At 39.5% G+C, this 18,513-nt stretch overlaps 2 protein-coding genes across 3 annotated transcripts; one reads left to right on the top strand and one right to left on the bottom strand.

Moving 5' to 3' along the window:
* The first annotated feature begins 2,150 nt into the window (after window positions 1-2,150).
* LOC102717967 lies at window positions 2,151-10,244 on the top strand. Its single transcript, XM_006650119.3, has 13 exons — window positions 2,151-2,697; window positions 3,913-4,062; window positions 4,170-4,382; window positions 4,468-4,557; window positions 5,118-5,234; window positions 5,606-5,875; window positions 5,966-6,122; window positions 6,460-6,537; window positions 7,012-7,112; window positions 7,582-7,752; window positions 8,132-8,206; window positions 8,882-8,977; window positions 9,723-10,244. Exons 1-13 carry the CDS (start codon window positions 2,296-2,298, stop codon window positions 10,053-10,055), a joined length of 2,253 nt encoding a protein of 750 aa, XP_006650182.2. The 5' UTR covers window positions 2,151-2,295; the 3' UTR covers window positions 10,056-10,244.
* A 4-nt stretch (window positions 10,245-10,248) lies between these two features.
* LOC102712712 (protein LAZ1 homolog 2) lies at window positions 10,249-15,436 on the bottom strand. 2 transcript variants are annotated; one of them, XM_015835439.1, is made up of 9 exons: window positions 15,336-15,436; window positions 12,830-12,987; window positions 12,632-12,688; window positions 12,110-12,218; window positions 11,768-11,952; window positions 11,599-11,687; window positions 11,053-11,302; window positions 10,739-10,978; window positions 10,249-10,652 (listed from the first exon to the last, which is right to left on the bottom strand). In XM_015835439.1, the coding sequence occupies exons 2-9, from the start codon at window positions 12,968-12,970 to the stop codon at window positions 10,359-10,361; spliced, it is 1,365 nt and encodes a 454-aa protein (XP_015690925.1). In that variant the 5' UTR covers window positions 12,971-12,987; window positions 15,336-15,436; the 3' UTR covers window positions 10,249-10,358. The 2 variants fall into 2 exon arrangements, with proteins under 2 accessions (XP_015690925.1, XP_006651488.2); XM_006651425.2 differs by lacking the exon at window positions 15,336-15,436 and adding an exon at window positions 13,071-13,099.
* Between the last annotated feature and the right edge of the window lie 3,077 nt (window positions 15,437-18,513).

Below are 18,513 nucleotides of genomic sequence, written 5' to 3'. Positions count from 1 at the left end.
TTAAAGTAAATCATAACGGTGTTGGTCGCTATGCATCTCTGTCACCTCGTGGATTATCTGTTAATCCTAACCATCTATGGAATGCTTCCCAAGTAAAATATTGAAACTTGACGTCTTCTTTACACCTCATAATGAAATCACATGGTTTTGGATAGTTGACATTTTATTTAGGCCATGTGCATCCCTCTCCTAACATGCTTAGCGCTCTCCCATACTTTATTCAGTAAAAATCTCATGGACGGTATATACAGTTTTTAGTACTTCATTATTTCCCTAAAATTCAGGCCATGCTTTATTCAGTAAAAATCTTATTTTTAGTCCACATTGTGAAAACTAAATAAACAGTTATCAAAATCTCGCTGGTTAATTACGCTTTGGAGCCGATGATCGGTATCTGTTGTGCTAGCCCCAGGACCAATTGTTTTGATTTTTATTACCACACCATATGTTTATTTCATACCACCTCCATTCAACTTCTAGGTTATTTCATATGGTTTAGGAACAAGGAGAAAAAAGACAACTGTGATCCTCAGTAAATAAGGAATAAATGTATGCGGGAGGGTAGATAGAGATAAAATGAGAAGAATTGACGTGACAAGTATAGTACCATGTGTAGTACTATATTTTTTTATATTGTGAAACAAGATTTAAATCTTATTTTTTATATTATTAAACAAATGGAGTACATTCTAGATGTTTCTCGTGGATAGAGGGTTTGATTTATTTTTGGAGATACGGACTACAGGGGTAGATCTAAAAAAATAATGGGAATTGACAATATTCATCTTGAATCTTTAGACGGAACTTCAAACCCTCTTTATATGAACCTCTGACAAAACAATTAGTGGGGCTAGAGACCCCTAGCTCCAATGACAGTTATGACACACACAAAAATTGCTGGGGGATTAGGAGAGGCTCCATAGGCCTATAGTCGGTAGCGACGGCTAGAGATCCCCTAGCCCCAACGACAGTTCCGACACAGAGGGAATACAAGTAACTAACACCTTATACCAAGATCCATTTACCGCAGTAACCATGCTTATCATTAGGTTATGATAGGTTAACTACATAGTAGCCCCCATCAAATTTCAACATATTAAAAATACTTTATTTTTTAAAAAAATTTATACAATTTTTCATGGTTTGTATTGGTGGTAAGTTGAATCATGCATTATACATGGAGCAGTCTTGTTAAGTGATGTTCTACTTTAGGGGTGGACAAAGAGGTTAAAATACGGATTGGTTTGTATCGAGCTTGAATGAGATTGGCTAAAGTCAAACTTGTAGTCTTAATGAGTAAATTACAATGAGCTTTAGTTTGTGAGCTTAACAAGCCAACTCAAGATTTAACAAGCCAACTCAAGATTTATGAAATATCACTAAATTAAATCTTTGTATATTTAGAGAGCATCTTAACTACTAGTTTGTAAACTCTCTATTATTAGTTAGTATATATTGTAGTGGTAATATATAATAAATAATAAATTTAAAATTATGAAGATGAGTTGTTAAATAAGATATTGCAAGTTAACAAATCTAACAAACTTAATGAGCTAAATTCCAAACCGAGCCAGCAAGCCAAATCGAAGCGACTCATTGAAGACAAGGAGCAGTTAATCCAGTATGATAGTCTAGATACAACTAACTAAAGAAGGATAAGTTGTATAATGAGTTATTTTGATTGCTGTATATAGTATTTTTTATGTTTTATATTTGTTGCATACAGACATGTTTAAGAGTATATGCTTAGTGGCCGACGAATGAAAAGATGGCGGCTAATTTTTTCTTGAGCTAATAATAATATCTAGAATAATTAATCTAACTATAGACTATGGTTGTCTCTGACATGCACAAGCTGGCTTTTTAATAAAATTATTTATTAAAAAGATTTAAAGAATAAAAAAAATTCGTGACGAGGCGACTGCAAAGAAAGAGTGAGACAGAATCGAAGACGGCCCACCAGCACTAGAGAGCCACGTCAGCAGGATCGGAGGCAGAGCAAGAGACAAACCGAACGAACAGTGCGGGCCGCGCTCGCTGTCGTCACCACCCCTCACCGCCCGGTGCCCGCACCGCACACCGCCCTCCCTCCCCTCCCGCGTCTCATCTAACCGTCTCGTCTCGTCTTTCCAGCCAGAGTAAACCCCACCAGCACATGATTTCCCCACTAAAACCACGCCAAAATTATCAGCTGCCATTCCCACGCCTCGCCCTCCCTCCTCCTCCGGCGCTCCGGCCAGGCTAGGCTAGGCTACGGTGAGCGAGCGAGCGAGCTAGCCCCACCCCAGCTCAGCCATGGAGGAGGACTTCGCGCGGGCGGTGGAGGACGGCCTCAAGCTGTCCAAGCGCCTCGTCCTCCCGGGGGGCGGCGCGCCCTCGCCGCGGCCCCTCGCTCCGATGGACCGGTCCCTCGACGTCACGTCGCTGCTGCCGTCGGCGCCGATGGCGTACGCCGTCGTGGTCGACCCGGCCGCGGTCGACAGCCCCGACGTGCCCAGCTACCAGCCCCACGTCTACGGCCGCCTCGACCCGCCCGCGCTCATCCCGCTCCACGTGCGGGAGGTCGACCTCGCCGTCGACTGCGCTTACGCGGGCTCCCCCGCCGCCGAGGTCACCGTGCGGGCGCGCTGGTGGGTGCAGTGCATCGCCCGCAGCCGCGACTGCCACTGCCGCCTCGTCGTGCCCATGGGCGATCAGGTGATCTCACACTCGATCCCCTTCCTAATGTCTTTTTTATCCCCTTCCGACCAGTTTAATTCTTCTGTTTTTATGTTGATGGTTCATGTAGTGGTAGATTGGTTCCCTGTCTGCCGTTACCACGCGGGCATTATGCTCCATGTTAGTTATTAGGTGGTTGGGGCCCAGGGATTAATCATTTGCCTTGGAGTGGGGCGCCTGTTTGCCCAAGTTGAAGCTGCATTTGCTGCCAGATTGATGATCCAAGTATGGATGATCATGTCGTTTCGACATTTTGCGCGGCAGCCTAGCATTGCTGGAATGCTGGCTGTGGGTTCCAGCACGGTTTTGGAAGCAAGCTAGAGAAATTCCTTGCTTTGCTCGCTAGAAAAATAAGCAACAAGAAAGAAATATTGAACTGGGAGCGGCAAGGTAACCTGACTTGCAAAGAGAGGGATGACTGTGTTTGTCCATTTGTCCAATAAAGGGTTTTAGTTGGTGCCGTCGATGCTATTCCTTTTTCTTGTTGTTATTAGTAATCAGATTGTTTCTTATTCTTTCATTTCCTTTTTTACAGCTAAAAAACAGAAAGCAACAATTGCTTTTTAATCAATAACTAAATACTAATGGGCGCTTACATTACTAGAAAATATGCTTTGTGTAACTCATGCAGGTGAGTTCAGGCTTCCGTTACTTGCAAACCATAAATCACTTACTTATAGTACAATGTCTGTTGATTGTCCGTACTTCTATAAAAAGGAGTAGTGATGGTGGTGGTGAATCTGTCATCTACCCCACCACCAACTCTTTCCTATTTATTGGAAGGAAAAACAACTAAGAGTTATATATCAAACCAATTTTATTAACTCTACTTTCATAACATGCTAATGCTATTCTTTTAATAAAATCCCGTTGCAACGCATAAGCAATATGCTAAATATGCTTTTTATCGTCTCTCATTTCTAGGAATTCTTTTTCCGTTTACTAATAGACTGTTGATTAGGAACTTGTATGTGATGAACTTGTTTACCAAAAGCAAATGAATTTTCATTGTTCTATTGATGCATTGTTTGACAGACTTAATATAAGCCTCAGAGCATGGAATTTCTCTGATTTTCAGTTTCTTTTAATGTAATGATATGCTAATCTACAACTTGGTTATCACCCATTTAAATTTTTTACTGTTCTTTTGTAAATTTACTGCTGATCTCAACCTAAGAATAATTTGTCTAACAGGGTTCAATTCTAGGAGCTGAGGTTACTGTTGGGAAGCGATCATACAAAACTCATGTAATTGAGGTAGAGGATCAAGGTTCAGTGAATATTGCTAAAACTGAGAGTGGGGGTCTTTTAAAGAGCCAATTCTTTTCCTTGACAATACCTCAGGTACTTGCTACATTTTTTTAATGCCATCTGGTCCTCTACATTGTCAAGTTTCAAGCTTTTAGCAGCTGTATCATCCTTTGCTGAATGATTTCTTTTATTTCATTAAGGTTGGAGGAGGAGAAGACATTTTTGCCACAATTAGATGGACACAAAAGTTACTATATGATAATGGACAGTTTTCTGTTGATATTCCTTTTCGATTTCCACAATATGTGAACCCTTTGCCAAAAGTATTTATGAAAAAGGAAAAAATTCAGTTAACTCTGAATAGTGGTGTGAGTAAGGAGGTTTTATTGAAGGGATCAAGTCATCCATTGAAGGTAATTAAGTGTTTTATTGCTTTTTTCAGTACTGGAGATCATTGCAATACAATTAATAACCATTAGGCATCTTTTATATTTTCAGGAAAGAAGTAGGCAAGGTGAGAAATTGTCTTTCTTCCATGAAGCAGTTGTTGAGAACTGGTCAAACAAAGATTTTACCTTTTCATATAGTGTAAGTTTATCTCTGGTGGTACTTTTTTTTGGGGATCAGCTACATCTGCTTATATGTTTCTTTTATAGTGCTCTTAGGGCAGGGTGAGCTAAGTTGAGAAATTCTGGCAAGGCATAGCATGCATTGTAATCGTAAAGTCTTAGGATAGAATATGGAATAATATGCAAATGAGATACATTCTTCAAACTTTTTATCTTGAATCCAGCACATATGATAGCTACACCATCATTATTGATTGATTCAAGTTGAGCACAGATCTTCTCTGGCAATTGCTTTTAGCATTCTGAAACTAATAGAAATGAATGCTTTTGACATCAAAAGGGATGCACACAAATGTCACTATTAAGTTTATGACAGTTTATGTGAATTTATTTTATTTGATGTCTCAAATCCTGATGCTAATGTGGTGCGAATTTTTTCATCCTTATCCTGTTCAAATCTATGGCTTGAGTGTTTCATCCAACAAAAAACATCTTCCAATATGGGAACTTTTATGAGTTCATTGCTTGAATTTAGCTGCACACTTGCTACTTTGCCTAATTTTGTTTTTCATGCTGCAGGTATACTCAGGTGATTTGTCTGGCGGAATGCTTGTCCAACCTTCAACATTGCGTGATTATGATGATAGAGACATGTTTTTCATTTTTCTTTTACCAGGAAATAACCAAAAAAGAAAGGTAGCTGCTACCACTTGATTATTCTCTCATTATTAATAGTATTAGTAGTATAAGTGAGTTAAAGGAATAACACCTGATGCTCATTGATAAATGTGTTTTCCCTTGCCTTTTAGCTTGCTAAAAATTATTGCCGAAAAAATATTTTATTTCCTTGTAAATAGTTCTAATTTCGATTGCTGTTTTTTTAGAGATGATATTTCTTTAAATGTAGCTTGACTTTTTTGTTTTCTGGGTTCCGCTAAGGCTATAAATGATTTCTGATGGTGTTGTCAGTATTGGTTCAAGTTGCAGTAGGGTTTATTTTGGATCGCCTTTTGTGCGGCATAAAATTGTTTCACAGGGCAATTTATCTAATTCGATTTATGCGATAGATCTTCAGAAGGGCAGCTGTTTTTATCATTGATACAAGTGGAAGCATGGAAGGAAAGCCTCTTCAGAGTGTTAAGAATGCCATGTACACTGCTCTTTCTGAGCTTGTGCATGGAGATTACTTCAACATAATAACATTTAATGATGAGCTTCATTCGTTCTCATCATGTTTGGAGCAAGTGAGTGACAAAACAATAGAAAATGCAAAGGGGTGGATGGACTCAAACTTCATTGCTGAGGGTGGCACTGATATCATGCATCCATTGAGTGAGGTATAGTAGGAAGATGATGTCGGTTGATATTTCTTATGTGATCAGTGCTTTTTGTTGCTCATAGTTTTCCCTTCCATTTTCTGGTACTAGGCAATAGCTTTGCTGTCAAGCTCCAATGATGCTCTTCCACAAATCTTTCTTGTGACTGATGGATCAGTTGAGGATGAAAGGAATATTTGCCTCACTGTGAAAGAACAGCTCGCAACTAGAGGATCTAAGTCTCCTCGGGTTTCTACTTTTGGACTAGGTGATATGCCATATTACTTCTCATTACTCATCTCTTCACCAAATTGACTGTGCTATGTACTTAATGCAATGTCAGCTGATTTGTGTTGATGCATGTAGTACCGTTATTCATTCAAAGTTTTCAACGTGCACGGGAGCTTGACGTAAAAGCTACATTGTTCTCTTATGTGTTCATTAGTTTCTTCAGTACATCCCTCAGTTTTGTGGAGCTACTTAAGATTCATTCTTACGATCTTGTTTCATGCTCTTTATGCTTTTCAGGCATATGATATTTACGCACTTGTAAATTTACTAGCTGGTGCATTTTAATTAATTCTATTTTCCCTGGGAAAGACCAGGTTCGTATTGCAATCACTATTTCTTGAGGATGTTGGCATCTATTGGCAGGGGGCATTATGATGCTGCATTTGATACAGGTAATGTCAATTTTTCCCTTGACCAGAGCACTTTGTTCTGCGCCCTATCTCTGAAACTTCATATCTTGTGTTATGCTTTGAAATGCTTTAAGAAACTTTTTGCATTTCCCCCCCAACTATCAGGCTTTAACCTTTTTGGCTATCTGGCTGTGCTAGCATCTCATACAGTCATACACTATGATATGAGACTTAAACAATGATCACTGTTCTTTTCTTGAGAGGAAAAAAATTCTTCTACTAAGCTGTTTTACCAAGCTAAAATACTTGTTTTAATTATTTACTGAACAGATGTTCTGTCATAAGTTTTTTCTCACACTATATTCACTTACTCAGAGACTTATCATGGAATCCCTTTTTGGTGAACTTGGGAATGCATTAAATGTGTCAAATGAACATCTATAATATGCTTCCAGAAATCAAAGCCAACCAAATTAGTAAAAAAATTGATATTCTTTTCATTATCGCTTGCACCAGGGTCAATCGAGGGTCGGATGCTTCAGTGGTTCCAGAAAGCTTCAAACACAACAGTGACAAATATTTCCATTGATGCTACAAAGTATATTCAAGAATTTGAAGTAAGTCCTTTCCTAGTAAATTTTTCACTTTTACTATGTCAAGAAACAATATATGCCATTCGTTATTCACCAATATTGTTTTATCTTTGTCAACTCGTGGTGAGTGATGACATCATATCTATTAATACAAATATACAAGTGCACATACTGCTAGTTAATTCAACACAGAGTAGACCATCTCCATATCTTAGCGCCCTTGCCAATTGTCATACTCAGACCTGCTTATGTTTCAACATATGCATTTATATCGGTGTGGTCAACATACCAACTGGTCCTTTTTAGAGTATTGTTTTAAGTCATTTAAGTTTTATCCTAATATGTGTTTATGAAATAAGTAGTCTTTAGGTTTTTTATTGATTCTATAAAATGTCTGGATAGATGATACTTAAAATCAAACAATATTCTTGTTTCATTTTATCATTGCTGAGCAGCTACCTTTCTTAAAACTGACTTTTTTTTTTCCAATTAGGTGGATTCTGAATGTATTCAAGATATTTCTGCAAATTACCCAGTATGTGTGTCTGGAAGATACCAAGGCAAGCTTCCAGAGGTTCTTATTGCCAAGGGTTACTTGGCTGACAGGAGTGAAATATCTATTGAATTGAGGGTCCAGCATATAAAGGATATTCCTCTTGACAAAGTAAGATGTACATATGTTTTGTGTATTATAGTTATTAAAGGAACTTGAATTGTTGCACATTGTCCTTAAAATAACTCCTTTATTTCTTTTTCACTTTTTGGTTGGTGGAGACAAGGGATGATAGGGCAGGAAATTAGGAACTCTGATAATTTGTTGTTGGGGTGATGAGTTTGGTAATAGAAGGATTTTCATATATAAGGCATACCTGATTTATTGCATACACGATCTAAAGAGGCTTGTTGACCCTTGTTGACCCCAATCAAGGAATAAATTTACCAGAAAAAATGACAGGGTCACTCTATATTCTGTTGGTTGGTGAGCATAACGCATTATGTTTTTAACTATAGGTCTGTTATTTTGTTTTATGTTCAAATTTCAGGTGTTAGCAAAGCAGCAGATGGATCTTCTCACAGCAAAAGCATGGCTTTATGAAAACGATCAACTAAAGAGAAAGGTAATGAATGTTTACTGGGATAATGCTTGCTAGAAAGGTAATGAATGCTTTCTGGGATAATGCTTGATCTTACTGTCTAGTGACTTTTGGATAAATTAATATCATCCCCGACAAAATTTCTATGAAACTTGTATTCTGTCTGGTGGTTTGACAAGTATAACAATGCCTCACAAACAATCATAATGCAATGCATATAGTGTGATGGATGAGTTAATAACTTATGTCAAGCTTCATGTACACTCTGGCGGTTTGACAAGTTTAACGGTCCTAACCATGCCTTGAAAATAATGGCAGTACTGATGCTTTAAGTTGTTGATATGAGTATCTTCCGGTCATCAACTCATCATTGTGCTATGTTTGGTATCGCAAGTTTGCAATTGCTATGTTCTAAACCATTTCCCTGGACCTGTTTCTGTTTCATTCTTGTCTAGAGTGGAATGAGGTTACCACTTTCCACCTGCTTGGGCTATAACGTTATGATCTCTCTCCCTACATCTTTGCCTACTTGCATACTACTGGGTGTCCTAGCATGGTGTTTAACTCGTATATCTATTGGAATGTAGTGTAATATATTCTGGTTCCCGTACTCAACTCCTGCTCCATGCTTGAATGCCCATTCATGTGATATTGTTCCTGAGATCTGGTCATGATACTCTTCTTTGCCTTAATTATTAGGTGGCGAAACTGAGCATACAAAACAGCATTCCTTCTGAGTACACACACACTGTCCTACTTCAAACCATCCTGGAGAAAATAGATCAAGCACAACAGGTACAATCTCTCCCGCATAGGTATATCGGCATGATTATGTTGTAGACTTGTAGTTGCTATTACCAACATGGGACAAATTTATTAAGAACGAAATGTTAAGAAAGACCAGCTTAGATTGCTCAATCCTTTGCTTCAACATTTCTGTGAAACCTTTTAAAAGTTTTCTACAGGTCATACACTAGTGTTTTTTTAAGATGCAAATTTAGAGACTCGTGGGCTACTCAGCTTCCTTGTTAAGACCAAAGTTTTGTGCAAGACCATTGGTGGGATTGCTCCCTTTGGATGTCGCTTTGGGCATCATCACGTTTTGCAAGGACAGCTTTGACACTAATTTCTATCAGAATATATTTTCATACTCTTGAAATTATATTATTATGAAAACACATTTTGAGAAAAATCTACACATCATTTTCCCGTGGCCAATCCATATTTAGAAAATATAATGATGCCTGGAATTAGGATGTTTGGATGGATGCTTATCCAAAACAAAGTATTTGTGACTGAAGGTAATGGCTACAGTTCGAGTACAGTGGGTTATTTGTAGATCTTCATGATTCAATCCTATGAACAAATGCTCGGCTTTCAAATTTAAGGATTATAATTATAGCCAGTTACCCTTTAGCACAAAATAGGCCTGCTAGTTGACCGGTTTTCAGAACCCTTTGAGACTCTACCGAATGTTGACTTTCAATCAGAGAGGCAATGAAGCCCCTATAATATGCTGAATCTTACCGTATTTGTGCAGGGAAAGCAAAAGCCAAAGAAAAATACCAGCCCAAACGAGCAATTAGCGACATCACTCAACGGATTGTCGCTGGGGTTCGGTGACGTAGCGGCAACAAGGGAGAACCTTTCCGCTGGATTCGGGGACACAAAACCACCCGAGAGGTTCGAGATGTTCGAGAAGGCCGTGGGCTGCTGCAGCCGCCTCGCGGACTGCTGCTGCTGCATGTGCTTCATCAACGCGTGCAGCAAGATGAACGACCGGTGCGCCATTGCCCTGGCGCAGTTCTGCGGTGCTCTCTCCTGCCTGGCATGCGTCGAGTGCTGCTCTCTCTGCTGCGGTGGCTCTGATTGACAGCATCAAATGGTGAACTGTGCATATAGAACCACTGTATAGGATTGGGCATCACATATATTTGTACAATATTTGATCAAGAAAGACATTTCCCTATGTTGATGTTTGATCTTGTGTATCAAAGTTGGAAATTGTATGGTCACTGTCGATGTAGCGGTAACCTGGTTGCAGCAAAATGTATATTTATCCTACTAGTTGGAAGAGTACATAAACTATGTACAGAAAATTAGATATTCCTCTTCTCCAGATGCCATCAAATTTATGAGCCACACCTGATGCCTTAGGACTAATAGATGAAGGATTTTACTTCCTACTTTCATTCTCTGTTCTTTCAATTGGAGCCTCTGCATTAACCACCAAAGACTCGCCTTCCCTGCTGTTATCTTGTGCCGTTTTCTCAACTTCAACCTCTGCATCAACCGTGACAGGTTCATCATCCACGGTGTTTTCGGTGATGTGCTCCTCCACCTTGACCTCAGGTTCTTTCTTACCCTTGGGCTTCAGTGAGATATGATGGAATGTGTCCTGAATCTTCCCTACGCCTTTCTCCACAGGCCCGATCGCCTGTGAGATTGTCAGGGCCACATCCTTGACAACCTGCAGAGAAGGCGAACAATGTGGTCATCTGGCAGATATCAGCAATTCATTCTTGAAGAGTTGAAGTTCAGGTGGGATCACTGTACATGGTGGCCACCACCAATAACGACATCCTGCACGCTCTCTTTGATGCTCGTCCCTGGGGCTTCGACATGGGTCTCTTTCTCCTCAATGGTGGTGGGTGTGCCATTGTTGTCATTGGTGGAATCTACCTTCACCTCTAGTTTACTTTCTTCACAGGTGATCTCCTCATGCTCTGGCAATGGGGTGTGATGGTATGGCTCCACACTGAAAACAAAAGCATGCGCGACAGCCGCGATAGCCATCTAAGAGAGAAGGAATAGCATGTTAACGCTATGACAGAAGACCAAGATGGCACTGCAGATAATTATCAGATTACCTCAATGCAAATGAGGAAGTCCTGTATTGCATTCTGAACTTTGCCTTCCTTTGGGAGGATCCCAATATGGCAGATGATTGCAATACCCACTCCTTGCCACCAAGTGGCGAATACGATGGCCTTGAAGCTTATGAACTTGGCTAGTGGCCTTATTTCCTGTAGCTTTTCATGTGTTGCATTGTAAAATTTCACCAGACAATACAGTGCCCATGTCTGACTGAAATTTATGACAACAGCAATGTAGGGGTATCTGTTCGTTAAATGAGGGCATGTTTTTAGCGACCAGAGCCAATTCTATCTTTTAAAAAAATGTTACTACAGCTGCATGCATGGTGAAAAGCACTTGTATTTGCATATTGGTGCCTTGGTAGCAATCGCGTGTACTAGCACCAAATCAAGATTTGCCTGAATATTATACTATATCATGATATTTGTCCTAAAAAAACTCTAAAAAGATTACTTTCCATCATCTATATCTACTATCTTCTCCAAGATTTGCATGTTTCAGTACTTTAAGTAACCCCAAAAAGGTTGTATGAGAGTTACCCATAGTACCACTTGAATTCACCATCTCCATATGCTCCAAAAAGCTCCAAGATGAATGACAAAAAAGCGCACAATGACTTGAGAATCATCTGAAAATTTGTGAAATATGGGTCTCAGACATATTGTTATTGATTACTATCGGGGGCAGAAAGCATTTGCATGTTCTTACATATTGCACAAGACCAAATTTTATAATTGTGTATAAGTTCTCTCCAAGAGCATTAGGATCACAAAAGAAGTTGCGGGCTCTACTTCGGTTATGAACCTGTGCCTTATCTTGACTCTCGAGTAACTGCTCACTTAGCTCTTCCCTTTTTTTGGTCTCAAGCAAGCTAAACACTTGCCATTCTCCACCTGAAATAGTTCAGAATTCAACATCTCCGTTGATTAAGTTAACACAGGGAGGTGACCGAGTTATGTAGTTCATAATCAAAGTTCAGGATCACTTGTCACACAAGATTAATCATAGATTGGTAATGTTTGGACATTATTCATCAGTAGATAAGATTACCCAGGCAAGCAACCAAGTAACGTCCGAAGGCATACAGTGCAAATGCTTCATAGCAATTCCGCAGTATATCACAGGCCAAGGAGAATTCTGAATGCCACAGCGAAATTATCTGAAAAAAAATGGAAACTGAAATGGGATATCAATTTAAGTCAGTACCTTACATTGGGAAACAAAAAAGAATCCTACATGCTGGTAAAAATTATACTCCGTAATCCATATAAACAAATTAATCATCTATGATGATAACATGGTACCATGACCCTGTCATGCGCAACCTAAACAGTGCCGTATCACCATGGCGTGAGGAGCCTTAAAAAGTGCAAATTTTGGATGCGAAAAAACGATGAGCAAATCACTACCTCAAGTCATTTAGCTAAGAAAGATTACATTAGCATTTCCACAACATAATTTAGCACTGAATGCAAATCTAGTAGCAGTACGCATTGATCATGCCGCATCAATTACGCAACGTTTTAAAACGTAGCTGAGAAAAAAAAATAAAAAAACACTCCTCCAACTTACAGATTCAGAGGCATACACAGGCACCATAAACAGGACAGCGATGATCCACTTCTGCTCCTGAAGAATTCAATCTCCAGCAAGTTAGAAAGCATCCACTGACCGTTCCAGCAGCAGCAGCAGCAGCGAACTACTGAGCAAATTTGTGATACTCCATAAAGATAAAAACTGCCAAAAAAAAAATGCAGGGTTCGATGTTACCGCTGGGTTGCTGTACGATCTGAGGTGCTGCAGGATGAGCCAGAGCGAGACGAGGAGGGCGGGGAGCACGAACGCCGCCCCGACGAGCACCACAGTGGTGTGCAAGCTGGACGACGACGACCCATCCAATCCAAATGCCATCGATCGAATCCAGTCCTCTGCACGCAAGAACGCCATTGCTCAAGAGACTGAATGACTGACATGACAGGCAGCTGGCTGAAACAGGAACAGAATCTGCAACCAATTCGCATCACGTTCTTGTGCTCAGAACCGTTCTTCAGAATCTCCATTTGATTCCCATTTTGGAGAGAGACTGCCCTGGCATGGCGTGCTAAGTAAACGTAAACGGTCGAGCAATCTACTGGGAGCTGGAGCTGGAGATGGATGAGAACTGGTCGCACTAACCTCTTCGTCTTCTTCGATCCTCTCCTCTGAATCGATGATGGATGCAAGTGTCGCGTCGAAAGCTAGGCCGAGATCGAATGGAGTGTTGGGGAGAAGATGAAGGAGATTCGAAGCTGGCGTGCGTAGCAGCAGATCGAGAGGAAGGGGAGGCGTGCAGGCAGGGCGAGACGAGACACGTGTCCCGGCCGGTCTATGTACGTGGCGCGCGAACGCGATGCTTTGCATTGGCTGCTCGTGCTCTCTCGCGCCAATTTACCAATTAATTGCTCTATCACGCGCGAGCAAGTCCACGTCCACGTTCGTTTTATTTGTTATGATTTTCCTTTTTGCAATAGCAGGGCTATATTTTTTATATAGTGTGATTATGCACAGCTGTGAGTCTAGAATTTTAGCTAATGATATGCCTGCCCAAAAATTATAGTATATAATTCAGTATATCCATTTTAGCAAATCGATTACAAAATTGATAATATGATTTAATATATATACACTAAGTAACGTATATTCGTATGTAGGTGAGATTTTTTTTACGTGCATATATACCGATATATACCTAGAGTACCTCGTGGCTCCGCTCCTGATTATGGGGAGAAAATCGAGACTTTGTTGTTGCAAGTGAAACATTCAGCCAAAACAAACCCATTTTTCTCATCGCATATTGGCTAGTAGGAGGTAGTGTTAGTCATTTTGACTTAATCTATCTTATGCAAAATTGTAAGACTGGTATGGCTTTCTCTTTACATTTATAAAAATTTATAATACGACGGTTTTCTTAATAGTAAATTTTCATACAACCTCTAAGAGCATCAATTACATAAGTCTTTCTCTTTATATTTCGATTATACAAAATGAATATCCAGATTTCATTGAGGTAGATATAATAATTATACATACATACATACACATATACACTATATATTTATATTATGAGGCTTGAGAAGTTGTTGACGTCAAAAATATGATCTGACGTGTCATACACGAAGGCTAGAGAGTCGTTTCTTAGAATGCTCTAGTGAAGGATCTAAATTTTTAGAAAGTGCGCGGGCGTGTCAGTCAGTTTGATTCTGCAACTGACAAGACGAAGAATAAAACAATCCGATCGGTTATCGAGCCGATAGGTAACTAATAATCCAACCGATCAGATGTTGATGCTGTGACGGTTAGCCGATAGGTTAAGCAATCGGCTGCAAAAAGCTTGAATCATCTAGAAACTCGAATAAAAATAGATTTGAATTAAATATTAGACCAACTTAATCCGCCAAATTACTTATTAATCTTAGTCGATCGAACGAGCCCCTATAACCAGATCGAACCAAACATACATAGATCGAACTTAACCAAGACAGTATGCAATCGAGCACGATATATTTATAGAAAAGATAAAGATCGATAATGCTAATAAATAAACCGATGAATTACTTGAATAACTAAACTAACAATGAATACTTTGCTGCGATCGGCTAAATCCAATTTACATGTAATCCTCATAAGCCGATGCAACATAAATAACTGTCGATCTACATAAATCAAGCTGATTGGTATAAAATAATACATTAAGACAATCGACTACTCTATTGATGTAAAAATAATAAACATGTAGATCGGCAAAGATCATTGGCTATAGACGGTAAATAGACGATCAAGATCTATAAAATATCTAGTCTAGATTACTGTGGATAATCATAGAAGATCGGACCCAACCGAGACAGTTCAAGATTACACCTAGCAATGTTAGGCTAGATACTGAACATATCTAGATTGCTATCAAGCGAATGAGTCGATGACTGATAACTTATCGGCTGGTACTCTGATAAAACAATGAACAAAATACAATGATCTAATATAAACCATCTGATAAACGTATTCTACTATATCAGACCGAACCGAGACATTATTTGATTGAATTTGTCAAATAGCAAATATTAAAGCAACGTAGATCGTCCAAAGTGGTCAACTAGATCAACTCAAGATACAGAAGTAACTCAAGCAGAAACTGATACGGTAACTGCAATCGCACAACTAGATTAGAAGATCGGACTGAACCAAGACAGTTCTAATCTAGCCGATACAATTATCTTGACTGGCGGAACATAGAACTTACCCCTCTGCCGGAGATCAAAGCGATGCAGCCCTGCGTCAGGTGCCAAGTTCCACCGGAGTTGAAACCTCGGTTAGGAGGGTGGCGATGCGCCGAGAGTAATTGATCTATTGATTGAGAAGTAGATGATTTACATTGACCTGGACATACATATTTATAACCTCGGGTGGATGCTAGTCCGTGTTGGACACGACATGTGACTCCTAATAGATAAAAAGAAATAACAAACTCCTATATAGATTCTATCTATAACACACAAGTCTCGATCGGACTCTAACACTCTTAGAGATAAATAAAAAATCTAAAATAACTTTAATTAACAGATAAAAGTAAATTTCACAGACTCTGATTATTCCCAAATCTATCTGTAACATTCTAGGCCCAATCGGACTCTATTTCTTATTCAATCTAGACTCCATCGGCTAAATCCGAGTCATATTCTGCCTGGTCTTCTACCCGATTTCCTTGTTTCCTATCTGATTTGGGCCGCGTTCAGCTTATGTAGTTTTGGGGTAAGTTATCCACCGCGGAAAACATAGTAATAGTGTGAGATCGGATTTGGCTATAGAGGAGGGGGGGTTGAATATAGCTAAAGTGTAACTTTCCCCGAAAAGAACAAAATTTCAACTCGATCGCAAAACTCCAAAAAAAATATCTCCATGAAAATAGAAGGACAGGAATGGAGATATCAAAAATAAAACAGAGTAGGAAATATCGACAGGAATTTAAATGCGGAAAGCGTAAAATTTAAATGCGGTAAATAAAATTTCATTTCACAAGTAAACAAAGCTTGGTTCACAAACTTAACAATAACAATTCATGAGAGTTATTGTCACATCTAGCCAATACAAGGTAGAGTAACAAACCACTCTCGAAAAATATTTTTCATTCCATTACAAAGTTGTGAACTCAAGCAACCATCTCACCCCTATTTATAGGGCTGATCCTCCATTGAAAAAGACCAAAATACCCTCAAAACTTGGCGGCTACTCTAAGTCCTCACAGCCGTTGGATGCAAGATCAAGGCCTCAGAATGAGCCACGTTTTCACTTTCAGGATTTTCTCAGCTGATCCCACGAGCCACAGAAGATCCACCCTCCAACTGCCTCCGGTGCGTGCATGAGACAGCCAGCTCGGCCATGCGTCCATCGCCGATTGGTCCGCGATTCCCCCGGGGCCCATTCGCCGGAGAGCTCCCACGCCTCAGCTTGCATGCGCCGAAACAGCCGCGCGTGATCCAGCCTCTCCGGGCCCGCACGCCAGCGACCGAGCCGCATGCATGCGCGCTGGGCTGTAGGCTTGCGCTGCCCTGCCACCCGAGCGGCTCGCTTGTGCACAGCACGCGTGCATGCATGCATACAATACGTACTCCGGCTAGCTAGCTCGCACAAGCATATGCATAGTGCATGCAGGTACATGACCATGCATGTGTACACATGCAGCTATGCATGCATATGTGTTCCTCCTCCTTTTTGATTTTCTTCACGAATATCCGGTGGTTTCGCACGATGTTCGTCCATTGCGTACGTGATTGTGTCCCACCATGTCACCCGACGTCCTCGACCGTGCTAGATCACAACTCCCCCCGAGTTTGATCCTGGTCTGTCGTTGACCAAGGTTGACCCAAGCACCTGCACACAAACAATCCGAACAATCGTTTTGCGGGCACAGATTTCACGACCTGACCCTCATTAGTCAACACATACGCTTCACCAACACTTGCCAATTTTCCGTCACAATTAATACAAACCACTCTTAGTTTCACAAATAGATTATTATATGATTAATTAATTATTAAATATAAACAATTTAAAAATAGACTAAAATGATATTTTAAAACAACTTTCCTATAGAAAATTAATTTTCGTAAAAAAATACCATTTAGTAGTTTAGGAAGCATGCACATGGAAAAATAGAAGAATCTAGGTTCTTACCATCACCGCCGAACGCGTCCTTGGTCTTTAATCACAGTTTAATCTCCAACATATTCTAGCGTTAAAAGTTCACCCCTTACATCTCGCCTTACTCTCCTATTGCACAGTCCTGAAAACTTAATGTAAACACCCACTAAAATGGCATATTAACAGGCCACAGATATGCAGAAATAACTATTACCTCCTTCCCTAAATGTTTGACACCGTTGACTTTTTTATACACGTTTGACTATTCGTCTTATTCAATTTTTTTGTCAAATATGTAAAACTATATATGTGCATAAAAGTATATTTAACAATAAATATAATGATATAAAAATAATTAATAATTATGTAAATTTTTTGAATAAGACGAAGAGTCAAACATGTATAAAAAAGTCAACGGCGTCAAACAGTTAGCGACGGAGGGAGTATATCCTCGTTGAAAACGTGGTGTATATATAATTCAATATCTTTAGCTTTTATACTTGGGGTTTTGTAATATGGATCGTAGAAATTGTAGGAATACGTGTAGTCTATAATAGCGTAAAATAAAATTTTCTGCCACGTAAATCAGGGACCATGCAAGCAAAGTATCATGGATCGATATGAACACACTGTGCAGTGGAAGAAGACCGCTAACAAGCCGAAGGAATGTCGGCGATATGACACGCGTCGAATAAAAGTTTTACCTACAAATTAATTTTAGTACTTAATAAGTTATTTCACTTATTCTTACTATAAGCAGAAACACTGGGCCATAATTCTTCTAATATAGGTTAGTCTGTTATTGAAGTCACTCCTAAATAGTTAAATTCATAAATATAAAAAAATTTTGTGCATTTTTCCAAATAATAGTATTAAAATGATATCGTATGATCGTATGTGTCTGTTTTCATCCTTACGTAAATATTGGAAGCAGAACACATGTGTTGATAAGGTGATACTATAAAGAAAACAAGGATATTTGCGATGGGACAAACCTGTTAAGAAAATATGCAAATCTGGCACAATATTTTTTACTATTAATTAGGCATGAGCGCAAAACAAACATATTTGGGTACGTACCAACATGTCTTATTTCTTACTCCTTATCGCAACTACTTGACGTTTAGCACACAATTTAATCATAGTTTTAAAACTTTTACTGTGAAGTAATTTCTCAAATGTAGTTTAATATTTCTCAGGAAAAGTACGCTAGTACAGCTTTGGTTTTTAACTTTTTGCCGGGTCTAAACGCTTATGCGTGATAGGTAACGGCCCGACAG

The sequence above is a fragment of the Oryza brachyantha genome, chromosome 3 (assembly GCF_000231095.2).
Source record: "Oryza brachyantha chromosome 3, ObraRS2, whole genome shotgun sequence".
Taxonomy (NCBI): Eukaryota; Viridiplantae; Streptophyta; class Magnoliopsida; order Poales; family Poaceae; genus Oryza; species Oryza brachyantha.
This window is presented reverse-complemented; position numbering and strand designations above follow the sequence as displayed.

Bases quoted from the DNA above. Each gene is read 5' to 3' on its own strand.
- LOC102717967 (XM_006650119.3), top strand. From the start codon at position 2,296: ATGGAGGAGGACTTCGCGCGGGCGGTGGAGGACGGCCTCAAGCTGTCC. The intron at 4,383-4,467 runs GTAATTAAGTGT...TTATATTTTCAG, and splicing joins GATCAAGTCATCCATTGAAG to GAAAGAAGTAGGCAAGGTGA. The intron at 7,113-7,581 runs GTAAGTCCTTTC...TTTTCCAATTAG, and splicing joins AGTATATTCAAGAATTTGAA to GTGGATTCTGAATGTATTCA.
- LOC102712712 (XM_006651425.2), bottom strand. The intron at 10,979-11,052 runs GTAATCTGATAA...CTTCTCTCTTAG, and splicing joins ACTTCCTCATTTGCATTGAG to ATGGCTATCGCGGCTGTCGC. The intron at 10,653-10,738 runs GTACAGTGATCC...CCTTCTCTGCAG, and splicing joins TTATTGGTGGTGGCCACCAT to GTTGTCAAGGATGTGGCCCT.